Here is a 25,431-nt window from a genome sequence, read left to right as displayed (position 1 = left end):
AAGGTAGACTCGACACAAATCTATGTCTCAGCCTGTGGGAGGGAGGGGGCCTGTGAGAAGCAGGTTTCCCAACTGGCTGCCAACCGAAGGACTCATTCCAAGGTCCAGGAGCCTGGGCTCAGGAGATAGCGTCGGTGAGGTGTGTACGGCGGGGCCATACCTGTGTGCCTGGCTGGGCCTGGACCTTGGCCTGCGTTATCCCTTCTGCCATGCAGAGGGTCAGGGCGGCTGGGTGAGGGGCAGACAGGCAGGCTGGGGCTGTGTCTGTGAACGTCAGCGGGGGCCATGACCCTGATGGTTGTGTGACTCTTGGCCCCTGGGCCGGGGCTGGTGGCAACCGGGAGTTTCGCATCCTGCCCCTCTGCCCGCGCGTGGGCCGAACTCGGACGGCCCCGCGCCACCTTCTGTGGTGACACAGGGTGGCGGGGAGCCCGCGGCTGTCCTCAGCCCCCGGGCTCAGCGGGGCTCAGAGGGCGCTCGGTCAGCGGCCTGGCCCGACGGCGCAGCGGGCGCCGAGCGACGGCTCCGCGTCCCGCCGGCAGCTCCGCGGCGCCGCCGCCCGCCCCGCGTCCCCAGTACGCCCCCCGGGGAGGGGCCGAGCGGGCGGGCCCCGCTCCCGCCCCGCAGAGCTGTGCCATCCGCCGCACTCGCCTCGTCCCGCCGGGATGGAGAGGCAGTTCCCGGGGCCGGACAACTCGACGAGCTTCGCCGACGATGTGCTTCGCGTCTTCGGGGCCAACCATAGCCTGTCGGCGGCTCAGCTCTCCGCGCTGCTGCAGCGCCTGGGCGCCGCGCCCGCCCTGGGCTCGGCGCTGCCGCTCGCCCACCTGCACCACAACCAGGTACCGGCCACCGCCACCGCGGCTACGGCCGGGCTGGAAACGGGCTGGAGCGAGCGCGCCGGGCCGGCTGGGCAGCTCCGTAGTGTCCTAAGTCTCGCCGCCCTCGTGTTTCCTCACGGTGAAGCCGGGAAGGAGGGAGGGAAGGCGGGAGGGAGCAAATGTCTGCTGGCGCTCTGGGCTCGGGTTGCGGGCAGAGGCACCGGCGCGCCGGTGAGGGCAGCTTGAGGTGCGGGAGAAGCTGCCGTGCCTCAGGGAGCTGCTGCGGCGCGGGCTGCCCCGGGATTGGCTCTCCCAATCTCCGTCCTCGTTGCTGGGCTCTTAAACTGAATCTTTTCGCGGTTAAATAGCATCTGTCCGACAGCACGGAGTGTATGAGAACCAGCTAGTGTTTCCCTCCGAGAGCTGAATAAGCAAACCTTCAGGAACTGTTGAAATACAGTTGTCATAAGATAGCAAAAACTCGATTATACAAACAGGTCTGCTTGTGTAGAGAAACTTTTTCAGACATTTTCACATCTTTTATCTGAGTGCAAAGTGTACACCTATCGATTAATCTACCAAAAGCTTTTTAAACGGGTGTTTAATTTACTGTCTGGATATCACTGGACTATTACTTCTCTTTAAAACATTTGTACTCTGTTTAATGTCACCATAAGAAACTCAGATCTCTCTGGTACTTTTAAAATCTCTGTAATTTCACTTACCTGGACCATCCTGGACTGAATTTGTTTCCTTGAAGGGAAATTTTGAGATTGGTGGTGATTTCCATATGCTCAGAAATCAGAGGCACAAAGTCACAAAAATGAAAGGAAAGCCGAATGGCTGTTTTCTCTGGTTTAATTCCACTCCACAGAAACAGAAGAGGGATGCTCTAGGACCTTGAGAATTGTTTTTTAACATGAAATTAAAAGCTCTTCTGCTTTTTCTGTGAAGGAGACAAATCTTGAATAAGCTCTTTTTGTTTTAGGAAGGTTTAATTGGGACTTATTGCGCTGAAATCAATGTAGTGTTCAGTATAAGCATAGCAATGTTTGCAGGAGTCGCTGCTTTCAAATCTCACAAACCGGTCACTGTTCCAACTCAGTGTGTTACAAATATAAACATTCTCAGCCACACATGCTAACTACAACTTTGCAGTGTTGAGTATGGCTATGAAAAGCAGCTTTCTTTAAAAGGGCATAGGAATGAGTGGATTCTTCAGTCCTTCAGGTTTTCTGTCTGCAAAAGCACGTAGCTCTCGTACACAGGCTACAGAAGGGGGAAAAAAGTAATGCTCTTTCTTATTGCTATGAATGCGTGTTCCTCATAAGTAACTTGAAGTTTAACTGAAACAATTCTTTTTACAGGCATGTTCTAACTATGTTCATGTTGAATTATATCTAGGGTATCATACTGAAATGATTTTTGAAATTAAAACTACTTTTTTGCTGAGTTACTTGCATTCTTTCTTAAAATTGGCCTTATGGCTGCTCCATCAGCTTGAGCCATTAAAGCAAGTGCATTTTGATCCCTCATGGATGTCAGGTATGTCCATGGCTTTAGGCAGGTGGCACATGCAAATGCAGACTCACACCACTTAAATCTTGTGTTTTTAAACACTATGAGTCTTTGTGCTTACAAGTTGATAACTCAGCATCTACTGGTTATGACAGAAGACATGAAGTGGCCTAATACAAGTTAGGGTGTTGGAAGGCATCAGAGGCCTAAGCTCTACTGATTCCCAACAGAGGAAAGTGAATAGCTCTGGAGAGTGATTCAGGTCTTCCTCAAGACATCTGAATCCATTCAGGCTGCATTAAGTGCCTGACTGTAGGAGGGCAGAAGGTTTATCTTAGGCTTTCAGTTCTTAACTTCTGTGTCCAGACCTAGTGGGATGACTCCCAGGCTTTTCTTCGAATCAAGATAACATACCCTGCTCTTCAGAGAGTCCCTCATTCCAAGCCTGAAGGAATTTTTAGTGGAGAGCTGGTCTGTAAGAGACAGGTAATACAGCACCTGGCAGGAAGGAACAGTCTCTGTAATGTTATCCCAGTATTAGTGTTTAGTTTTAATGTCTCATTCACAACTGTTTTGGTAAGTATATTAATCTCATGAAAAGATCCACAAGAAGCTCATCCTTTTTATTAAAGATTAAAAGTCTGGGTGTGTAAGCCAAAAGAAGATTGATTGATTGATTGATTTCTGTTTTCCTTTGATACCAGGTTGACTTGAAAAGAAAAGGGAGAGTAAAAAATGATTTAATCTGTTGGTGATAGTGTTTGTGTGTATACTTGTGTAGGTGTTTGTGGTAACTTGTGTCCTATGATGTCTGTAAAGATGCTAATTTTTTAATGTAGAAGAAAAAACCTGGATTTTTGGAGCCCCCTTTTTGAATTTTGGATGTAACTGTCACCAATTACTTCTGCTTTTGGTCTCTTTTTGCTTTCATCAGGCACTTTTATAATTATTTTTATTTTGTGTTTATATTTTCTTTGCTCTTCAATTTTTCTATCATCACCTTTTCTTAATATGTAAGCTAAGATTCCTTGTCAGAGAAATAAGTGCTAATTGAGCAAGCACAAATACTGAGCAGTGCTGTTTTTTTCACATTTGACTGTGGAATTGCCACACATTTTAGTCATTCTAATAGGGGTAAAATTAGCAATTGTAGTCTAATAGAGATGATGGCTTGCTATTTGCTCTGTATTTTACATTATTAGCAAGATGTAAAAACCATGAAACCATACTTGATCTTCTGTCACTGAATTCATTGAAGTGTGGCAGCCATGCACGTGTGTGCCAAAGGACTAAATGGCATGCTCCAAATATTTGGTCAAAAAATGCTTGGAAGGTAAATGGGCATTGTAAAGAAGGCTTGATAATGTCACCTTTTTTTAATGCTTTGATGTAATTGGTAGGTGCTAAAATCATGCTCCTATTTCCATTTTTGGCTTTTCTAAATCTGTATTTATGCCAGTCTAGATGGAATACCTGAATGCTGTGTTTTAATGTAATGCATTTTATTTCTTAAACAAAAGATTTTGACAAAATTAAAATAATTTTTATTAATATTTATAATCAAATATAGTTACTTTTTATCTCAGGATGAGTCAAAGTCTAGTAAGTTTAGTAGCTAGACTAGACCCAGGCAAGTATATTCTTTGATTTGAGGATTTTTTGGGTGGTTTTTCACTCATTACAACATGTCCTTTTGAAAGAATGGAAACAAAAGTTACAGAGTTAGGATCTTGATCCAGCACCATGACCTGGTTTTGCCTGGCCAGTGAGATGCTAAATAGGCATAGTTGTGATAACCTCTAAGTGTCTTATTTCTACAATATTTTCAGTAAATTTCAATATTTGTGGACAGTTCTCAGCTCCCAGCATGGACAGCTGCCTTGCACATGTCCTGGGGTGTGTGAAATCCCTAAAGCACAAGAGTGCATTTGAACAGCTCCACCTGACTCTTTCTCGTGGAGTGCTGCTTATTGAGGGAATGATCATCTGCATCATCCAGTTTTCACCTGTCCTAAGTGACACAAAGGTGTTACCACATCAGCATTAGATGCTTTCATTTCTTGCAAATAAGTTGAGGAAGGTAGTGCTGTATGTCTCTATTTTGCCTTATCCATGCTCAGACTAAGTTAAAAAAAAATAGGCAGGGAAATAAAAGCCTGTTAAAGTGGCATTCACTGCATTTATTGTTTGCTGTTGCTACTGTGGGACCCACTGCTCAGCCCTGGGGTGGGGTGGGCTGGGCTGGTATTTAATCTGGCAACATCTAGAAATTGCAGTGCAGGATGCTGTTCAGAATTTAAGTGCTTCACATGTGGAATGCTACAGATAAAAGAGGTAAAGCAATGATAAGAACACAGCAGAAGATCACAGAAGAGACTGATGCCTTTAAAAGTTATTACTGTAGCATTTTTTGTTAATTTCTCAAATTAGAGGAATTCCATATTGTTTTATTATTTTTGGGAGAGGCTTACCAGCGTAAAGGTAAACATCTGTTTGAGTAACCTAGTTGATAGTTTAATTTTTCTAAGTCTCAGTGTTCTGAAACTGTGTAAAATCTATGCTTAAGCTCCTCCTCAGTTTTGATGAAAACATTTTTAAAGTTACTTTTTAACAGTTCAGGGATGATCAGTTTTATTATATATTTTTTGCAATTGTTTACTAAACACTTGGCAACAGTCACATTACAGGAAATCTTCTCACCTTATCACTGTGATAAGGTCTTGCTGCACAGCAGGGGACAGACACAACAGCAGGTTTGATGAGTCAGGACATCATTTTCAGTCTCCTGTTCCGTGAGGATAAATTTTCTCTCTGATGAGATGATCCGTCAGTCTTACAAAGTAAATATCTTATGTTTTTACAGCAGTATGGCTGTGTTAATGTATTTATTTATCCTGAAAAGATAAATGCAGAGTTTTGCAGTGTGCAAAATATGCCTTGCTCCAGTCCAAGGCTTCTAAAAGATTCAGTCTTTTAATTAATCCTTTAATTGTGCTGGTGAACTCATGCAAGCTTGCTTTTTCGCTCTTGGTTGTATGTAGGAGTTTACTGAGAGTATGAGGTGACTTATAACAATGAATCATTTATAAGAATCATTATCCTCTGGGTTTGTCCCTGATCAAAATAATAATAGTAATTAAATACAATGCTATTTCTCAATTTCACGTGGAAGGGCTCTTCTATCATGGTATTTCTCACCTCCATATTTGTGTGTAGGCAGAGTTACAATTGTCAGGTGTATTAATTTATGCTGTGTCTCATTTAGTTTCTCTCCATTATCTGTTATCCTACCTTCAACATCTTTGGATTTTTGTGAATGAATGTTAATACTAATGTATTGGTATTTTAAAATGCTAGTACTCTATTTTGTATCTTAGGAATTAAATAGTTAAAGGTGATTTATTTCAGAGATAGTTATGGTGTAAATTCTCAGGTCTTAACTGGCTCATTTTTCTGACCACAGATGTCCAGAAATAGCTCCAAGAGCTAATAAATAAGCACCATTCCTGTAGAATTCCTGTAGAATTCCTGTTCCTGTAGGACCTATTCCTGTAGACCACAACTATCCTCCCCTTGTTTTGCTGTGGGCATGTTAGCCATTTATTTTGTATTATTCCAAAATGCAGAGTTAACAGTTAAATGATTAGACACATAGCAAGTTTAGGAAGCTCCACTGGTTTGTGTATTGGCTCAAAGACTGGTTAAAGACTGTATCTTCAGTGATGATTTTTTTATTCACTGCTTTCATGTAGGTTAAATGGAGCAACGTGTTTTAAAGCAAAAAACCACCATCTGTTATAAGCTCTATTTAATTTATGTGTGATACTTCTTTGACATTCAAAACATTGACATTGAAAGATGAAATTATATGCACTTTGCTTCTATATGTTTGAGTCTTTAGGGTCTCATGGCCTTAACAAAATTTGCTCTTAGGTTTAAGTTCAAGCATGTGCCTAAATACTCTGCTAGACTGGCAGAGTTAAAGAGGAAGGACAGAAACATCCTGGATGTAATTTAGCTAAAGTCATTTGAATTGACCTGCATATTCTCTCCCTCCAAGCAAATCAAAGAGAGTCACATTCTGGTGATGAGTGCACGCCTTTCACCTTTTGGACAGTAACAAAAATATTTATTAACAGGAGCGGAAGCAGCTCTGATGAAATAAAAGAGTTGCAATCACTCTGGCTTATCCCTCGGTGTTAATTGCCTTATAAATAATAATGTTGAATTATTGGAGACGTGCTGTGTAATCGGAAGGATGGCAAAACTGAGAAGAGCAGGGAGTGACCATTTGTGTTTATTTTGCTAAGGCTTCCAGTGCTCTCTGCTTGCAATCATACTGAGATTTGCTACAGGGAGAGTTATGCTGGAATTGATGTCTTAAATAGAAGAAAACATTTGATTTCTTTGAGAAGAAAAGGGTCTTGAGACTCAACCCTGTTAAGTGTTTGTTGTGCAGCAATAACTGCACAGAACTATTGTGTACACTCAGAAAAAGAAGACTTTCTCTTATCCTTGTAGGAAATAAAGAATGTAAATGAACAGAAAGTGTTAGATGAAAAAATGGAACGTTTCACATAAAAACACTTTTTTTTCCTGTAGATGTATCTTTTATGATACTTCATGGTTTGTATTTTATCTTTTTGCTTGAAAATGACATACAGAGGAACCAGCCTTGCCTTGCCCCTGGCCTGGTTTAGCACTGCCAAGTACATTTATTATTGACCCATCAAACACTATTATGTCCTGTGCTAAAGGCAAAGTGAAGATCCTAAGCAGGGGTTTATATCATGGTTTTACAAGACAATGTTTGCCCTTAAGAGTTACTGCTGTAAGACAAATGAAAAATGTTTGGCTTTAGACCATTTTTAAGGAGTTAATTTGGCGAGATAAATAAGAAGTGTTGTTGTAAAGTACAAGTGGTCACTTACATGAATAAGCTGTCACTGAATTACCAGCCCTTTTCTGGCATACTCTGTTACTGAGATTTTAACTGTATCTAGTCTGATCTTAAATTTAATAATTTTGTAATTACATTAGGTTTTAAGTACTTTGAAGCTATTTTTACAAATATATTGTGAGGTTTAGCTGTCCGAGTTCTCAGGGCAAAAGATCTCCAAATGTATCTTAAAAAGTGGTTTATTGATTTGTGATTTATCTGACTTAAAGTACTTTGAATAATTTCTGCTTCACATCAAGCAATCACAGCATTTTCATGCACAATGTACATTGTGTAGACTTCCCTGAAAATGCATTACAGTACTTCCATGTTGTAATTCTTGGCTTTCTCACTGTATGTCTTATTTTTTGGTTTGCATTGATGTGTTAAGTTGTCAAAATCCCTTTTGATTTCAGTGCTTGACTAGTGAAGAAATCTTTTCTTTGCATGGGATACCGAACAACAGTCACATATCAAATTCCAGCTTCTCTTCAATATGTCCTGCAGTTTTGCAACAGCTAATTTTTCACCCATGTGATCATCAGGAGAGCTTTGTGGACACATCTAAACCACATTCTTTGCAAGGTTAGTTACTTGCATAAATGCTGTGACTGGAGTGGGGTTTTCTTAGAGGAACAGTAAGCATTTATCTATAAATAACAGGAGTGTCTTGTTTGGGAAGATATGGTTCCAAAGTGGGAACATAAACTGCTGTTTTAGGTCAGCAGACTATCCAAACAAGTCTATCCAACTATCTCTTGACAATGACCTACTTACAATGCTGTAAGAAAGGTGAAAGAACTGACTAGAAAGTTATGGAATATTCGGCCATTTAAGAAAAAGTCTTACTGAATTGTTTTGCTTGGATAATGCTTTGTGCCTTGAAACATAAGGACTCATAGATGATTAACAGAAGAAAAGATGAGAGTACAGAAGGGAAGTTTGTACACGTGGTTTGCAATGGGAAATTAAACTTGGTGGAATCTGCATGTCTGGAAGCAGGTAGAGTTAGAATTACTTGGGCAACATTTGAGTGGAGTTATTTGCAGGGAGACTGTCAGGTAAGCCAGTGTCTGGTTTACTGAGGAAAAATATTCGTATTCTTTCAAAATTCTGACTCCTGCTTTCATGTCATCTTCTGATGACAGGAGTGATGACCCCTCCATGAGGAAGATTGTTACATGGTTAAGTAGCCTTAATCTTCTTTCCTCTTTTTTTTCACTCCTATTTCTGTATTTATTGTGCACAGAACCATACAGTGCAGTAGAAAGCATTGGACAGGGAATATTTATATGATTAAAGAAATCACTTATTGCACTAAAAAAGATCAGATATAATTCAAATCAGTGTTCCAAATGAACTTACTGTTCCAAGGGAATCAGCTGAATTAATGTTAAAAGTTAGAATGTTGGATTAATGGCGCCTAACGTCAGTATTCATAAGAAGAGATACAGGAGTGCTTTTTGTAACTTTAGAAATACTAGTATTAATAACATTCTGATTAATATAGGTGATCATCTTTAATAAGAATTAGAGATCATTCCTAAAACATAGCTGTGTTTTGCTGTGTCAGTGAAAGATTAGAATTCTGATTGAGTAATCACTGAAACCCTGGCACCAATTTAGCATGACTGCTCTAGATTGCTTGTATGATATGGAGACACATTTTACCAAGAAGACCATTAGATCTGCATTGGAGAATAGGGTCTGCTCTCCTTTTTTTTCTTTTTTTTGGGAGGGGGTGCTGGTTAAGTAGGTTGAACATGGAATCCTTGACCTACAGTTAACCTCCTAAGCTACTTAGACCATCCCTCTTGCTTTTCTTTTATCTGTCCAGCTCAGAAGCAATGTCCAGCTCAGAAGCAATGTCCAATAGCCAGATAAACGAGGCAGCCTTCTCTCTACCTCTCCCTTGGCTGCAGCACAAGAAATCTGCAAGGCTCATGGTTAGGGCATTTTAAACCACTGCGACACACAGTGGTACCTGTTTGAACAGAGATTCCTAGAAAGGCCTAGTGCCCAATGCAGCTGTTGATTTATACACCCCCACCCCATCACAAAGTGAATCTGTCAGAGCACTGAGCCCAGATGATTTCAATTACTGCCCATGGAGCAAAATCCTCTGTGCCTGTTTCCAGCTGTGCCTATGTGAATTTTCTCCCCAGGCATCCCCACTCTCTTAATAATACACTGTATTCCAAAATACTAATGGACGAGACATGCAGAAGAAACCAGTCCAATGAGCTTTAGGGGCAGCTGCTCAGAATAAAAAATAAGTGATGCCAAAGCAGAGTAGAAATTGGAAGGCAGCAGACGTTAATGTCTTTTGTCCTGGGATTTGTAAAACTATCTGATCCTTGAGCACAGTCAGCTCCTCCCCTTGCTTGCTTCTTTGAAAGATAATAGGGAGGTGTATAGAGATGTATCAAACAGCTGAAACTGCCCAGTGGCATTTGTCAAGTCCAAGACAAACAGTTTCTGTGTCCTCTGAATACCTTCTTCAGAAAGGTATTCATGCACTTCCTCTTCATCCTAGGACAAGGTTAAGGAAGAGCCTGAGCCTGCCTGTTCTTACAAGGAACAATGCTGAGCAGCAGTGTTCTAAGGAGGCCATCTTACTTGCACTCCTGCAGTTCTATTTTTTGGATTTCTTGTGCCTTTGGGTACCTTGGCTGTCTCTTCATTGGGGCTATAGATTAAAGACAGAAAGAATAATAGTAGTTAGCAAAAACTGACTGAGCCATCAGGCTCAGGGGAAGAATTCGCCCTGCATCTGAGTGCCCTGCTCTGGTACATAAAGCCAGACTACCCAGCTTTCTGAGATGTGTGAACTCATGAAGAGACTAGTGTGGATGGAGTCCTAATGAATAAAACCATTTTAAGACACATAGTATTGTGAAATACAGTCCTTAATGCAGGAACTTTGGCAGCATTGGTTGTCTTGGAATTTTTTCAGCTCAGTTTAAAATGTACATTTTTGCACAGAATATGGGCAGATGTCCATGCACTAAACTAAAATACTCTTGTAGATCTGTAGTAATCCCAAACTTGGTGTTTTCTGACTCATGATAACATTGGAAACCAATTTATTATAAATTTGATTTCAAAAATATAGTTATAATCTTAATTGTCATTTAGTTTAATAGAAATTAATCTATGTAGCTTAGTGAATCTACCCATATCTAGTTGTTTTCCCTCTCTCTGTGTAGCCCTCTCAAAATTGGCAAATGAATGTTGTAATTGGCATTGATACATCTGCAAATGCTTTGAGTGTTTCTAATGCTTTCTGTTCCTGACATGATATGAAATTCATTTTATAAAAATGTTGTGACACTGTACAGAGTGGAGCATCCCAGTTGCAGGTGAGGAATTTAGCTTAGTGTGTTTGCCAGTTGTGTTCCCGGAAATAATATCAGACCATAATCTGATCTGTTAATTTCTGCTATGCAGAGAGGAATTTGTGGTGACTTCCCTACATACATACAAGCTTATAATGTTACAACTTTCTGGATTATATGAAACTGTTCTCATCTAGGCAACATTGTGTTGCATTTTTAATTGATAATTTTTTGTGGTTAATTTTTTAAAGACAAACTCTTTGTCTGTTTGGATTACTTTGTAGTTCTGTGGCATTACTTGGGCCACCCTTGTACACCTCTTTAGTACAACTTTTAAAGTTTTTCTCTGTTGTCATAGGGATTTGAGATGTCACTAGGGAAAAAAAGTTCTCCATAGAGGCACAACTTTGTGAGTGCCTACAAGCAGCAACAACCACACCACACCTCTCCAACCTATAACTCAGGCTCCAGAATAGTTATGGTATGGATTTGTGCAAGTCCTGGTGCCTAAACATTAAATATCTGAGATTATGCTTATGGTGAGGGAAACAAAATTATGCTGAACCCTGCTGCATTTACTAATTCTTAGGAAGGGTTTTTGCCATTGCATACCTAAATCACATATCCTTGTTTTTAAACCTAGGACCTCTTTTTCAATGCACTTTTGTTTCTTTATTATAATTATCTCAACTATCAGATATCTATCACCTGTTGAAAAACAGTGATGGGCAGCATTTTCAGCCAGCAGAACTTCTTTGAATGACAGGAGGAGGGAGGAGGGTTAGGAACTGAGATATCACCTCAGAGTGACTTGAAGGAGTCATCCTTTATCTGGAAGGATTTTTATATCTGGCACAGCCAAGACAACAGTCTTTTTGTCGTGGAATTTTTTAGAAGTAAATATTGATTGGATCTGACTCTGGGACTAGTAAGAAGTTTTGTCTTTTCTCAATGCTATAGCTGCTTCAACTATTGGCCTAAGCATCAATTTGTACTCTTCATGGACTGTAGAGAGACCTCATTTATATTACCAGCAGTTAGGCCATCCCATATATTCTACTAGCATGGTTTCCATTTTTAATATGATTGTCCCAGAAAGTGTTTTCAGATATTTCCTTTCTGCAGGTATGCATCTTAACTGTCTATGCATTTTAAGAATTTTATATTTGTGAGTTTTAATTTTAACCAAGGAATGACTCTTTTACCAGTTCCATGCCAATTAAGCGATTAGAGAAATCACAAGCAGACTGAAGTGGGTGTTGTACTAAAATATTTTGTATTTCTCTTTTTTTATCCACAGTTTGGGGATTTGGGTTCCTGGCTGTGTCTATCATTAACTTGGCATCACTTCTGGGATTGATTTTAACTCCTCTCTTAAAGAAGTCATATTTCCCCAAGGTTTTAACTTACTTTGTGGGCTTGGCCATTGGTACTCTCTTTTCTAATGCAATTTTCCAGCTCATTCCAGAGGTAAGCAAGGGGAATCATTATTTGATAATAATAATGATATCTATAATTAATATATATCATTATATTATTTGATAATATATAAATCATTACAGGTTTGCATACTTGTTTCTAAAGATCTATGTCTTGTTGTTCATTGGGAAGGACCAAGGGCTATTCTGCCTCTAAACAAAAAGAAAGATACTCTGGATAAATTTGTAGTGAACTTTAATAGCCTACACTGTTAACATATTGTCCAAGTTCAAAAATTGTAATGATATCAGAATCTTTTACAATTTCTGCTCATGGAAACCAATGGTTGGGATAGAGACAGTTTTTGTAATAGTGGGATATCTGTGCAGTGTGATGTTTGTTTTTCTGGAAATGTACTACATTTCAGATTACAGACTAATTTGCATTGCTTTTTTCTTCACTATTAGGCATTTGGATTTGATCCAAAAGTAGATAACTATGTTGAGAAAGCTGTTGCTGTGTTCGGTGGATTCTATATTCTCTTCTTTGTGGAAAGGATTCTTAAAGTGATACTAAAGCTCTATAACAAGGTAATGAAACCTATCACTAACTGAATGAGTCTTGCCTTTAAGTACCTGTCATTTTGTGAGATACTTGCTAGATGGATAAAATGTGGCGTTTTTTCCTATTTTATCTGAGGAATTCAGCCTTACTGTGTATTGATATATCTGTTTAAAACCCATATGAATAGGGCAAGAAATCTCCCTTTTTTGAGCAAGTTACAAGCAGTTCTGGGAATGGAATCCAGATGTGAGTGTGGTCTGCTCTCTTTGGTATATACTCCAGTTGCTCTCCACAGCCAAGTTGTTGCTGTGGTAGCTAAATGCATCAGAAAAACATGGCAATATTTAAGAGGTGGAGAGAATGAAGTCTAACCATGGAGCTCCTCCTTGGGCAGGAGAAATCAGTGTGACAAATACACCTTCTTGGTCATCTGCAAGGGGCAGCTGTGCTGATAGGGCCTGACTCTGGTGTTCAGTAACTTCAGCTCTGTGTTTCCCGAACTCTGGTACACAGACCTGCTCAGTGAACAGTGTAGTTGTCTCCTCTTGCCCAGGGCTCTGCTTTCTACCCCTGTGTCAGAGTACTTGTCTTCTGTGTGTTCACTTTAGTGTTGCTGATACTGAAAAGTGTTGCTGATACTGAAAATTATGATCAACTGTCCCTCATTTGCAACAGCTAAAAATAGAAAAAATGAATTTGTTTTTCTGTAATAGTGTAAACAGATGAAGGCTAATGAACTCTATTTGACAAGCAACCATGAATAAACAGCAAATGTTGATCACTTTTGGTCAGGTTGGCTTGGGATGTTCTACATAAAGGTATAGAAATGAAAAGTCTCCCACGTTTTCTGATTAGCTAACAGTAAGAGATAAGTTAGGAACTTAGATGTGTTTGGAGTTAATTAAAAACATTAAATTTCACTGCTGCTCATTTCAGCAATCACTTGGTGTGGAAAGGAAGGCAGCATGAATATGATCTCCCACCCACCTTTTCCTTTTTGTCTTTATTTTCTTACATTGCTATTTTGCTTTTGTTTTAATTTGCTGCCTAGTTATTTATTTTTCACCTAGACTGGCCACAACTACTTTGAAAATGGAGAAGAGAATAATTCTCAGGATAAGACTAACTCAGCCAAACCACCCTCATCCAGCAATGGGGGCACATGTTATGCAAATTCAGCTGTCATAGAGAGCAATGGAAATCTTGGTTTTGACAGCATCAGTGTGATCTCAGCACAGGTATGAAAATTGTGACTATTTATTTATTTTTTCCCTGGCAATTATATAAGCATATCTAAGAGGAGAGTTAATATGAATTTTTATTACTTTTGTCAAGTTTTTGTAGACTTACAGCTCATAATTTGGTTGAACCCTATGAAAAAATACTAGGGCAAGCTTTGGGGCAAGCTTGAAAAAGCTGAATGATGCACTCAATTTGTAGCCAGCAGAAAGGGCTATGTCAGTGCTGGAATAGGCTGGACAGAGAGATGTATCTAATCATATTTGTACTTGTATTTAATTTGGCTAGTTTTGGTTTTGTTGTTGTTACTGTTTTGCTTAAAGAACAGTGGTGTGTTTTACTGTTGTGATAACGTTGATCATACAAAATGATCCATATTTTGTTCCTGAATACATAAAGCTGTTAAGTGTGAGAGCCTGGCTCTACCAATCAATGATTAAAGAGAAAAAGTAGCACAGTAACTTTCAGGCTGTGTATTGTGAGCACTGCTTGTGATAACATAGTGTATTTGGATTCTGTGGGAATCACAGAGGTGATATGTTGAGACAGAAGCCACTCCTCCTGGTTTAAGTATTATGTTTCAGATTTGTTCTCTTTATTTCTTTGTGTTTGTTTTCATACTGCAAATACAACTTCCTTCTGTCTGAGAAGAAAATGGAAGTAGGAAGAGAAAGTTTTGTGCTTCTTTAGTCTTTTTTCACGTGTAGAGAGGAGTGGTATTGTGCAAGGAGGACCAGTACTGTGCCTTATTAAAAAAAATAAATTAAAAACACATAGTAAAAAACTTTAGATGTCTTAAGGCAGACTTTTTCCATGGAAGAGATTTTTGGTTTGTCATCCATTTTTATTAGCCAGTTAAGTAAGTTGTGGGGAGCAGAGAGGAGCAAGCAGGAGAGCAGGCCAGAGGCAGTCTCTAACAACCAGGTTAAAATCTGGGAGTTCTACACTGACACTGCAGGCTCACAGGGCATTTGATGCACAAAGTTTAAACCACCAAAATTGTACTTGTCCTTACCCTATAAATGTCGAGAAGTGTGGTGAATACTAAACATCTTAAAAACTAGAAGAAACATGCTTAATTATTAAAATTACATGGGCACCAGCAGGGAATTAGTATTATGAGTGTCCCTAAGTTTTATTCTGTAGATTTATAAAACAAGTAAAAGAAGCCTCCACTCTCTGCAGAGACAGAAACAGTGCAGCCAGCAGGACTGGGGAAGTGATTATTCCCCTGTGGCACTGCTAAGGCTGCACCTTGAATCCTGTGTTTAGCTTTGGGTTCCTCACTACAAGAAAGACCTTGAGGTGCTGGAGCATGTCCAAAGTGGGCAACAAAGCTGGTGAAAGAGTTGGAGCATGAGCCCTATGAGGAGCAGCTGAGGGAACTGGGAGTGTTTAGCCTGGAGTAAAGAGGCTTGGGGGGGACCTTATCACTCTCTACAACTGTCTGAAAGGAGGTTGTACCACTTGGGGGTAAGGGTCTTCTTTCCAAAATTAAGTGACAGAACAAGAGGAAACAGCCTCAGGTTGTGCCAGGGGGGTTTAGATGGGATGTTAGGAAAAAGTTCTTCATGGAAAGGGTTGTCAAGCCCTGGAACATTGCCCAAGGAAGAGGTGGAATCAGCATTTCTGGAGGTGTTTAAAAGATGCATAGAGGTGTTCCATGGTGATATGGATTAGTGCTGGACTTGGTTAATTAGGTTAAGTTGGACTCAGTGACCTTAGAGGTCCAACCTAATGTTCTATGATATTGTGTAGCAACAAAAAAGCCATCATAGCTCTTGTCCTCCTCCAGTGAGGTTCAAAGGGCCGGGTCGGGGGAGGGCCAATGTGGCCAAGGTGCTTTGGGGCATTAGGGTAAGACAGGAGGGTAGGGATGCATTCAACTTCACAAGAATGTACTATTTAGGGCAAAACCTTTTGGCATAAGCTTATGTGTACCCAAGAGAATTTTAATGTGTCCTCATAATCAACAGCTTCTTAAGGAGGGTAAATACAGAGTAGTCAGAAATCAAAATGAAGGCTTTAAAGAGGGAATTTGAAGCCTGATTGTGCTAAGGTGTGGTAACTGTTTTCAGCCATGGTGATGCAGCTATGTTCTCTCCTTTAATGCCAGAAGAAATTGACTGTCAGAGTAAATGGTTAATTAGTCACCTACTTTCTGTTTTCACTTGCAGCAGTAAGTGCAAACTTGGAAACCTTTGTGCTCTACTCAAAATTTGTATCTACTATGCATTGAAATACAGCTTGACAACAGAAAATTTGAAAGAAAGTTATTTCAGAGACAAATTACTGAAACATCTGTGTTCTTGAGTGCACATTGTTAGAGCTGTATAACAAAACTTTATAGAGCCTTTATTTATTGCCGGGTGGCAGTGTCAGGATTCCTTCTTGATCCTGTGGGCTCTTCCAGAGGACGTGTCTGGTTCATGTCTGAGGGACTCAGGCATGCATTGGAAATGGCAATAGTAATCTGAGATATTGTAAAATAGATATCTGAGGTATCGTAAGGTGAAATAAGTCTCTGTATAAAATCTTAAGTTTGGGAATGAAGGAGAGGCCATTACTTTTTGAAAAGTCTCCTGTGTTTAGAAGAGCATAAATACCAAGGATGTCTTTGGTTTACCATAAACTGTGGAGATACAAATAATATAGAACTGCACTAATAAAAATTTAACTGCATTAATAAAAATTAAACCTGATAGTCCAGTTGGGTATTACAGAGCTCCTTAGCTGGCATCTCTTTTGATGTATGCTAAACTATTATGACAAAATGGAAATAGTCCAGTGGAGACAGACATTGCTAAATTTTTGCTTTGGAATCCTATGTGTTTGTAGGGTATTTTGTCAGTAGTCTGCTTTATCTTAAACATGAAGAATATATATTACTCATTCACCTACTTCTACTGGAGAAATGATCTAGTAAACTTCAGAATGTAAATCCAGAAAGGCAATTTCACTGTACTTTATATAATTTAGAGAAGTTGTCAAGACATTATTTAAAATGGATTACATGTAAGAATTATGATACTTCAGAGCAACACAGTAAATGTAAATGCAGGATAACCATATATATATAGCTATAGATATAAAACAAAGGTGCCTCAGAAGCTGAATCCTAGTTTATAAACTACAGTTGTTTCTGCATTTAGGAAGTTTGGATCAATAATGTAATTTTTAGAAGGAAATCAATACTGGAACCCTAAGTTAATTGCAAATACTTTAGATTTTCTTTTTGGTGGAAAAATGGGTGAATTATTTAAAAAGAAAATTTTTGCATTAGATCAAACTCCCTTTCTTCCGGGAAAGGGAAAGCGAGAAACATGTGCAAGAAAGATGATGTGCTTTAAGCGGAAATCAGGATGATCTACAAAACAATGCTTCCTCCAGTTTGTAGTCTACTTGAAGGATGGTCACCAGGGAACAGAAAAAAATAGAGACGAGATCTTTACCTCAGGAAGCTGGATGAATGGGTGGAAGAGCTCTGCTAATTGTATTTGGGTTTTCTTGTACTCATGTATTTTGGGTGGCTTGCTTTGTAATTCTTCTTACTTAAAGTGACGTTCAGCTTGTCTTCATGGATTAAGAGAGAGATCTATTGCTTGTAAGTGATCCTATCTCAAACAGAAATAGTACAGGTATAAATTAATAATCTCAAAAAAATGATTGGCACTGCTTCTGTTAGAGGAAATGTTGAGAGGAAAGCCTTCAAAAACTAAAGGTAAGTGTGTAGTACAAATCTAAAACCTATGTGTTTAAATCGGCAGGGAAACTCCTGATTTTTAGATACCATTGCTTGTTTTTGCATCATACAAGTGTAATTTCAGAACTTCCTGTAGACTGAATAGGGGCTGCTTTGTGGCGGTTTTGGCACTACTCAACCAAGGCTCTATTATCTATGAGTTCCAGGCAGTGCAATAGGCACCTGACTCAGAAATTCCTGACCTGAACTTTTGTCCTGTCCCAGGCCAGCTCCTAAATACAAGAATGTAATCAGATAAGAGGCCTCTAAGCAAATCATGAGACATACCTTATAGCACTGTCTTTAAAGATTTTGCAGGGACTTATTGATCATTTTATTTCCTTGAAGTTAAAAAATCAGTTTGCCTGGTAGCATTTGCATATGGCAAAACTAAACCAGTTTGCAGTGTAGTTTTTAATAACTAAAGAAAATTTATTGGAATTCTCTTGGGCCTTCTCCTAAAGAGAAGGAGATGTTCCTCTATATCCTTCCACTTCAAGAAGTGGAGATGTGTGTGGTTCAGGGGAGAGCAGTGGATATTGCCTGCCTTAACTTAAATAGTGGTTTAGATAATGTCTATCACAACATCCTCACAGGCAAACTCAGGAAGTGTGGAATGGATGAGTGGACAGTGAGGTTTATTGAGAACTGGCTGAATGGCAGATCTCAGTGGGTCATGGTGTAATTGGAGGCCTGTCACTAGTGGTGTCCCCCAGGGTTCAGTTCTGGGCCCTTTATTGTTTAACCTATTCATCAAGGACTTGGTGAACTTGCCTGAGCAGTTCACTGATGACACAAACTGTGAGGGCTGGCCAATATCCTGCTGTGCTGTGCAGTCCTTCAGAAGAGTCTCAACAGATTGGAGAGATGGGCAGAGCAGAACCTGCTGAAATCCAGCAAAGGCAAATGCAGGGTCCTGCAACTGGGAAGGAATAACCCCAGGCATCAGCACAGGCTGGGGGCTGATCTGTTGGAAAGCAGCTCTGCAGGGAAAGACCTGAGTGTCCTGGTGGAGAACAAACTGTCCATGAGCCAGCAGTGTCCTTGTGGCCAAGAAGGCCAATGGCATCCTGGGGTGCATTGGGAAGAGCATTGCCAGCTGGTCGAGGGATGTGATCCCCTCTGCCCAGCCCTGGTGAGGCACATCTGGAGTGCTGTGTCCAGTTCTGGGCTCCTCAGCGCAAGAGGGACATGGAGCTCCTGGGGTGGGTCCAGCAGAGGCCACAAGGGCATTGAGGGGACTGGAGCACCTCTTATGAGGAAGGGCTGAGGGAGCTGGGTCTGTTCAGCCTCGAGAAGAGATGACAGAGGAGGAAACTCATCAGTGTCCATGAGTGTGTGAAGGGGATGGAGCCAGGCTCTGCTCAGTGATGCCCAGCAACAGGACAAGAGGCAACAGACAGAAACCAATGCACAGAAAGTTCCACCTGAGCATGAGGAAGAACTTCTTTACTATGGATGTGACTGAGCACTGGAACAGATTGCCCAGAGAGGCTCTGGAGTGTTTCTCATTAGAGACATCCAAGAACTGCCTGGATGCAATCCTGTGCCATGTGCTTGAGGAGGGATGCTGGACCAGATGAGCCACTGTGATCTCTTGCAACTTTAACTAATCTGTGATTCTGTGCTGTGTATGTCTGTAGGCACATGTGCGTATATATTACTGCTTATATATTCTAGTAAGTAAGCACTTGTTAATGCTATATAAGCAATTTTTTATAAATGGGAGAAATGCTTGCAAATATTCTGTAAATACAGTATGTATGTATAGAAATTCATCAAATGGTTGACCAAGAACTTTTAGGGGAGCTTAGTTTGTGCTCACAGTTAAAATTGCAGTTCTATGTCTGTTCAGGTTTTTCATTATTTCATGGCACCAGATGTATAAATTACTTCCACTTCTGGGGAGAATTAGTGAGATCCCTGGAGGGTATGTGCACTGCAGTTTTATATTAGCCTGTTGATTTCATGCTCTGAGCCTTTAATTGTGCAGTCAAAATTAGCCACCGCTGTTTTTATTAAACATTCACTTTGTAGAAACTAATTTGAATAGCTGGACTTGACTGTCATTGCCCAAAATTAGAAATAAACTTTATGGAATATCTGAATATGTCTATACTGTAGACACATTCTATAGTATAGACACATCATATATATAATGTAGATAGAATTCTGTTACTGTGGTAGCTGAGTATGTCTCTGAGACCATGATGTGGTGCCAGTTGTTTTAAATACAGATGCTACCAGTCACCGAGATCAGATCCTTCTGACTGTACATGCTTATGTAGAAGTGGCAGAGGAGGCTTGGGACCATCTTTATCTGACAGACTCCAGAGAGACATTCAGACCACTGTGACCTGAATTGCTTCATGTCTCAGCTGAAGGGCATCCAGGTGACACTTCGCAAACAGAAGGGCGACTGGGTTGTGCACGTCACCTTGTTGAAACAGAAAACATTTGGTGCTTCTGCTGTGCCATTTGCTCTTGGACAAAGCAATTTGGCCTCTATGTGCAGCAGTGCTTGAGTTTATACTTGGCATTCATTTAAAGACAGAGGCGTGATTCATTGACTTCTTTATCCAGTGCTTTGTGTAATTGTTTTATTCTGTTTTTTCTTTCAGGAAGGAGCCACCCAAAGCAGCTTATGCAAGTGTCTTAAGGGGCGTCCACTATCAAAGATTGGGACCATTGCTTGGATGGTGACACTGAGTGATGCCGTACATAATTTCATAGATGGTTTGGCTATTGGGGCTTCTTTCACTTTGTCTCTGCTTCAAGGGCTCAGTACCTCCATAGCCATCTTGTGTGAAGAGTTTCCTCATGAACTGGGTGAGGAACTTCATTGCACATGTTGTTTGCTGTGGAAATCTCTGTTGTAGGTGGTTGTGTTGGCGTAAAGTTGGCAGAGGTTGAAAGAAAGTTTAGACAAATTAATAGAAAAAATATTCATCAAAAAGTTACCAAGCACCAAAACACACATCTGGCACAGGAAGTTCCCAAGTGCAGGTGGGTGGAAGCTGGGAGCATATATTGGACAGGTACTAATTATCCTGTTTAGATATGGTTCATACAGTGTTGTATTAATTAGTTTAAAACCCAAAAATCATCATAGGTAGTTGTGTGTTCCTGCGCTCTTAGCTCAATCTTGCATCACTATTTATTTAGAATATTCCAGTGTCCTTAGTATTGAAGGGAAATCCTCATCACCTATTTGAACAAAGAAAAAACAACACAGGGTTATAATGTGTATACAAATAATATCTTCAGACTTCTTTTGACATCAGAATAACCACAATATCATTTTCTAAATATGGTTTTCCCTTTTTTTATTCTTTTAGGGGATTTTGTCATCTTGCTTAATGCAGGAATGAGTACTCGGCAGGCTCTGTTTTTCAATTTCCTATCTGCATGTTCTTGCTACATTGGGTTGGCCTTTGGAATATTAGTAGGCAACAACTTTGCTCCAAACATCATCTTTGCTATAGCCGGTGGAATGTTCCTGTACATCTCTCTGGCAGATATGGTGAGATATAATTTCATTTTCAGTTATTTATTTCTCTGCAAAAAAAAATGTATACTCCGCTGAGTCTCTCCAGCAGAATTTTCTCCTTCTTATGCCAGTGACCAATAATAATAATAGAATATCATCACTTAAACCCTTAATGGAGGTGCACCGATAATTATTGTTACCGATAGGTAAGGCTTCATAAAGCCTCACCTATTCATAAAAAGTTATGTTTGTTCATTAAACACTAAAGCTTTTCACTTCATTAAATGATTATTGAAAAGGGGTTTTAGACAGACAAACCTTTCATGAATTTGGCCTGGTTTAATCAAAGAGTAAAAAGTGTATAAACTCTTTGTTTCAGCATTTTAAAGTGTCACATTATTCCACCTTATTATTTTAAAAGGTTTGTTTGCCTATTTAAACCATGTTGTGAAGGAAAATCAAGAAAGATAAACAGAATAAAGTTAAATATTAAGTTTTGAGTTGAATGAAAGGTGTTGTGTAACCACAGTGATAATGAAAAACTTGATTTAAATTCTGTCCTGATTTAAACCAAAGAGTGCCAGCCTCATTTTCATGGTTCAGACAAAAAGTGTTGCTGAGTTCTATTCAAAATAGTCTGTCTACCATTTATTTTTCAAAGTGTGCTAGAAGATATAAGGAAAAGAAATTGTGTTAAATCCAGATCATATTTAGACATTGGATTCACAGTACTTAGCAATATTACATATTTTCCTCTTACGATGATGTTTTGTCTCGAAATGAGAGAGCTTTTCAAGAGTTTTAACTTTTATTATGTTTAAGTCAGTGTTGTAAGAACAGATGCAGCTGGTGCAGAGGTGTTTGCATCTGCCACATGAGAATCCATTTGAGTGCAGACCTGGAAGAGTGAGGCCCAAATCTGAAGAGATTTGAGACCCCAGTTTGGTTCCATATGCATTTTGGAACTGTCATATATTTATACTGACTATTTCATTAAATACTGTTGTAGTTTAGGTAATAGTATAAGATTTAATATGTTAGAGTTACAACAACTCTATTATTTAAGCTTGTGGTACCTTAATTGCTAATGCTTTTTGTTAAGCTTCACTCATATAATGAATAGTAATGCACTGAACTCTGATGTGTAAAATTCATGGCATAAATTTATAGTGACTCAAGTTTGTTATTAAATCCATCAAAGTAGGTAACATTCTTTTCTTTGTATCTGTTGTTCTGTTCTCTCTGTTCCTCCCTATCTGTCTCTCTCCCTGTACCCTCCTCTCTTTCTTTTTATAGGTTTTTGGATTTTATCAGTTACCTATCTGAATTTTTCTTCCCCCTGAAAAGTCTGAAATAGGGTATTGAAGTGCTCTGTACAGAGATCTGGCTTTCCACTTTCTTACGATTTTCACACACTTCTGGTTTGCTTGTCCAGAAGCAGGTAGGATTAACTGGAATGTCATGCCTTCCTCCTTTTCTTTTTGCTATTCTTTTTTCTGCCAGTATTGGCATAGTCCAACCTCTGCCAATAGGATCACTGAATGGGGAGGCTGTGGGCAGGTGGGAATGTATGCTGAGGTGTGTGCACAAATGAGCCTTGCTGTATGGCATGAAGTTAATCTGGTTTTGCCCTGTTGTGCAAGAGTGTGACGGAGCTCTGGAACCATTTCTGGGAAACTTTGGGCTCTTCTCGCTAACCTTAGCCTGTTCTTCAAGAATTGCAGTACCTTCAATAGCTGTTTTTGTATTGTGAGATCAAAGAAAGATACAGTTTTGGAGTTACCCAGCCTGAAGGCTTACTGACTAGGGCTGAAATAAACTGTCTTCATTGTATTCTGGTTATACTATTCTCAGCAGAACAGGAGAATGCTTTAAGGCTTATTTCTCAAGAGCCACTGTAGCTGGCTTTACCTGCCAGCAAACACATATCCTGAATCATCTCACGCAGGGAACTTCATACCTGTGCTCTTCTGCCATCACCTCCACTGGCTCCAGAGGCAGTGTCTTTGTTTCTGCAGTTAGCAGCCGATCCGTCACCCTTTGCTCTTGTATTAACCATTGAGATGTATATTATGGAATGAAGAATTCCTTCTTGGCACTGTAATGTCATATTGCATCTGTTACCACCAGTTTCACACCAGTAGTCTTCCTTTTCTTCCTTGCTTGACCTGGTGAGCCCACCAGACCTTCCAGAAAGGTTTCTGATTTCAGAGGGGTTGCCCGTGTTTTCATCTTCACTTCATTTTCCTTTAGATGAAGCAGAAGAATCCTAGTCTTCTGTTTCCCAAGCAAGGATTTCTCTTTATAGCAGTGAAGGAAGAAACAATAAATTTAGCAATACAGGGGCAGCTGCTCCTAGCAACACATGGACCAACAATTGGAACCTATGAGGCTGCTAGAATCAAAAAGGGAAAATTTGCATGAGACACAGCCAGATGAAGCCACAGTAGAGAGGAATAAAACACCATTTCATCTTACCATCCTTGGTGGAGTGGTTTTTCAGGATAATTAGGGTGATATTTTCCTGTGACTGCCGTCACCCCCGTTAGTTCTAATACTCAGTCCAAAGTTGGCAATAAGGTTCAGTTCTCAATGCCTTAAATTAAGGCATGCTACCACGAGATGGCAATACTTACCTAAAAATATCCCTTTTTTCAGTTCCCAGAGATGAACGATATGCTGCGGGAGAGAGTGACGGGAAGAAAGACGGATCTGACGTTCTTCCTCATTCAGAATGCTGGTTTGCTCACGGGGTTTACTGCTATCCTGCTGATTACCTTGTATGCAGGAAATATCGAGCTGTGAAAATGGAATCAGGAGTGGAGACATCAAGCAAATTGCAAATGGAAGACACTTGAAATCCATACAGGGACATTCATTTCATCTACTTGGTTTTGAAACAGTGGCAAGGCCAGTCATGTCCCTCTTGCCCCAAATACAGGAAATTCTTCTTTAGGACTTGCAGTTGAACCAAATAGTAGGAGCTGTCAGCTTCTGTATGATGCCAAAAAAATTATGCTAATATTTTTATTTCTTCTTAAAATTATCAGACGTATCTGAAATGTCATAGAGGAAGGGTGTTGCTTGGCCAGTAGAATTATGCAATACATGCAGCTACGTGCAACTCCAGGCCAACTGAAAGCTGAGGTCTACAAGGAAGATGTGTATTTAAAAGAAAATAATACAGTTTAATATAGTTTTTTAACTGTGATGAAGGCAAGCAGTTTCCAAACTGGTTAATTTTTATGACTTTTGTTGCAGGATTTGTCTGTGTAACATCTTCATTCCCCACCAAAAAAAAAAAAAAAAAAACCAACCAAAAAAACCCAAACCATTTCAGAGTAGGTACTAATGAAGCTAAGATTTTTAATTACTAATTAACACTGGAAGGAAAGATACCAGTTCCTGCTTTTGATCTCTTCTCTTTATAAGTGCACTAGGGAATTGTTGATTTATTTTGAGAACCACTTTTTTTAATTAGAGGGAACCTGTGTTAAATTTATGACTGTTTATCAACTCCATAATATTTTAGAAACATTGAGTACTTTAAAAATGTTCAAGTATTGTGTACTCTATGAAAATAATAAACTTTATACTTAAGTTTCCCATACAAGCCCTTTAAAAATCAGTTTTTTAGTCTTACAAAGGAGAATTCAGGAAAAAAAAACCTGCTAAAATCAACATTCTGGTATGCTTTCTTTATAATTTGAATGATTTCTTTGTGTGCAGTTGGATGGAATTAAATGATAATAAAATATACAAATTCTTACCACAATCTGTTGCGTGTGAACTTTCTAAGATCATGATTATATATATATATATGAATTCTTCGGAAATAAACAATTCATCTACTCATTACTAATCTGTTGTAAGATGAGCACAAGGAAATTCATTTAAAAATATATTCCATTTTAATCACTACTTTGCTTTGAAGGAATTGTTGTTATTCTCCAGTAAGTTACTTTTTTCATTGATTTTTAAGCAAGTTTTACAGCTTCAAAGGAGATACTGGTTTTTGATGTATTTCCTTGCTGTAGGAAGGTACAACTATTTTATTTTTAATTCTTTATTAAAATACTTTTTTCTACCAAGCAAAGTATTTACTTTTATACTTCATTTGAATCTCATCTGTAATTGTCTTCTTCTAAATAACTTCTCCAAGTGTCTGTTTAATGAAAACTTTAAGGCAAACTGCACAGGAGTTGTAAATAATACTTTAAAATATGTTGTCAGTGTTAAAATGTAAATATAGTAACCAATGATACTTGCTGTATGGAGAAAACATTCATTACTCATTTTGTGCCCTCTAAGTTTCTGTGATGAAGAGTCCACTGTGTCTTTCCTTTAATTATTTCTTTGTT

General features: G+C 39.4%; 1 protein-coding gene across 2 annotated transcripts; it reads left to right on the top strand.

Annotated features, from left to right (window-relative positions):
• Positions 1 to 430: 430 nt before the first annotated feature.
• Positions 431 to 24,451, top strand: SLC39A8 (solute carrier family 39 member 8). 2 transcript variants are annotated; one of them, XM_018907009.2, is made up of 8 exons: positions 431 to 842; positions 7,695 to 7,863; positions 11,917 to 12,086; positions 12,503 to 12,625; positions 13,670 to 13,837; positions 20,202 to 20,409; positions 20,919 to 21,103; positions 23,729 to 24,451. In XM_018907009.2, the coding sequence occupies exons 1-8, from the start codon at positions 666 to 668 to the stop codon at positions 23,873 to 23,875; spliced, it is 1,347 nt and encodes a 448-aa protein (XP_018762554.2). In that variant the 5' UTR covers positions 431 to 665; the 3' UTR covers positions 23,876 to 24,451. The 2 variants fall into 2 exon arrangements, with proteins under 2 accessions (XP_018762554.2, XP_050829872.1); XM_050973915.1 differs by lacking the exon at positions 23,729 to 24,451 and adding an exon at positions 22,367 to 23,035 and having other exon boundaries at positions 480 to 842.
• Positions 24,452 to 25,431: the final 980 nt, after the last annotated feature.

The sequence above is a fragment of the Serinus canaria genome, chromosome 4 (assembly GCF_022539315.1).
Source record: "Serinus canaria isolate serCan28SL12 chromosome 4, serCan2020, whole genome shotgun sequence".
In the NCBI taxonomy this organism is placed as follows: domain Eukaryota; kingdom Metazoa; phylum Chordata; class Aves; order Passeriformes; family Fringillidae; genus Serinus; species Serinus canaria.
This window is presented reverse-complemented; position numbering and strand designations above follow the sequence as displayed.

Coding starts and splice junctions, on each gene's coding strand:
- SLC39A8 (XM_018907009.2), top strand. CDS start 666: ATGGAGAGGCAGTTCCCGGGGCCGGACAACTCGACGAGCTTCGCCGAC. Junction 7,864..11,916: donor TAAACCACATTCTTTGCAAG/GTTAGTTACTTG, acceptor TTTTATCCACAG/TTTGGGGATTTGGGTTCCTG. Junction 13,838..20,201: donor TCAGTGTGATCTCAGCACAG/GTATGAAAATTG, acceptor TTTTTCTTTCAG/GAAGGAGCCACCCAAAGCAG.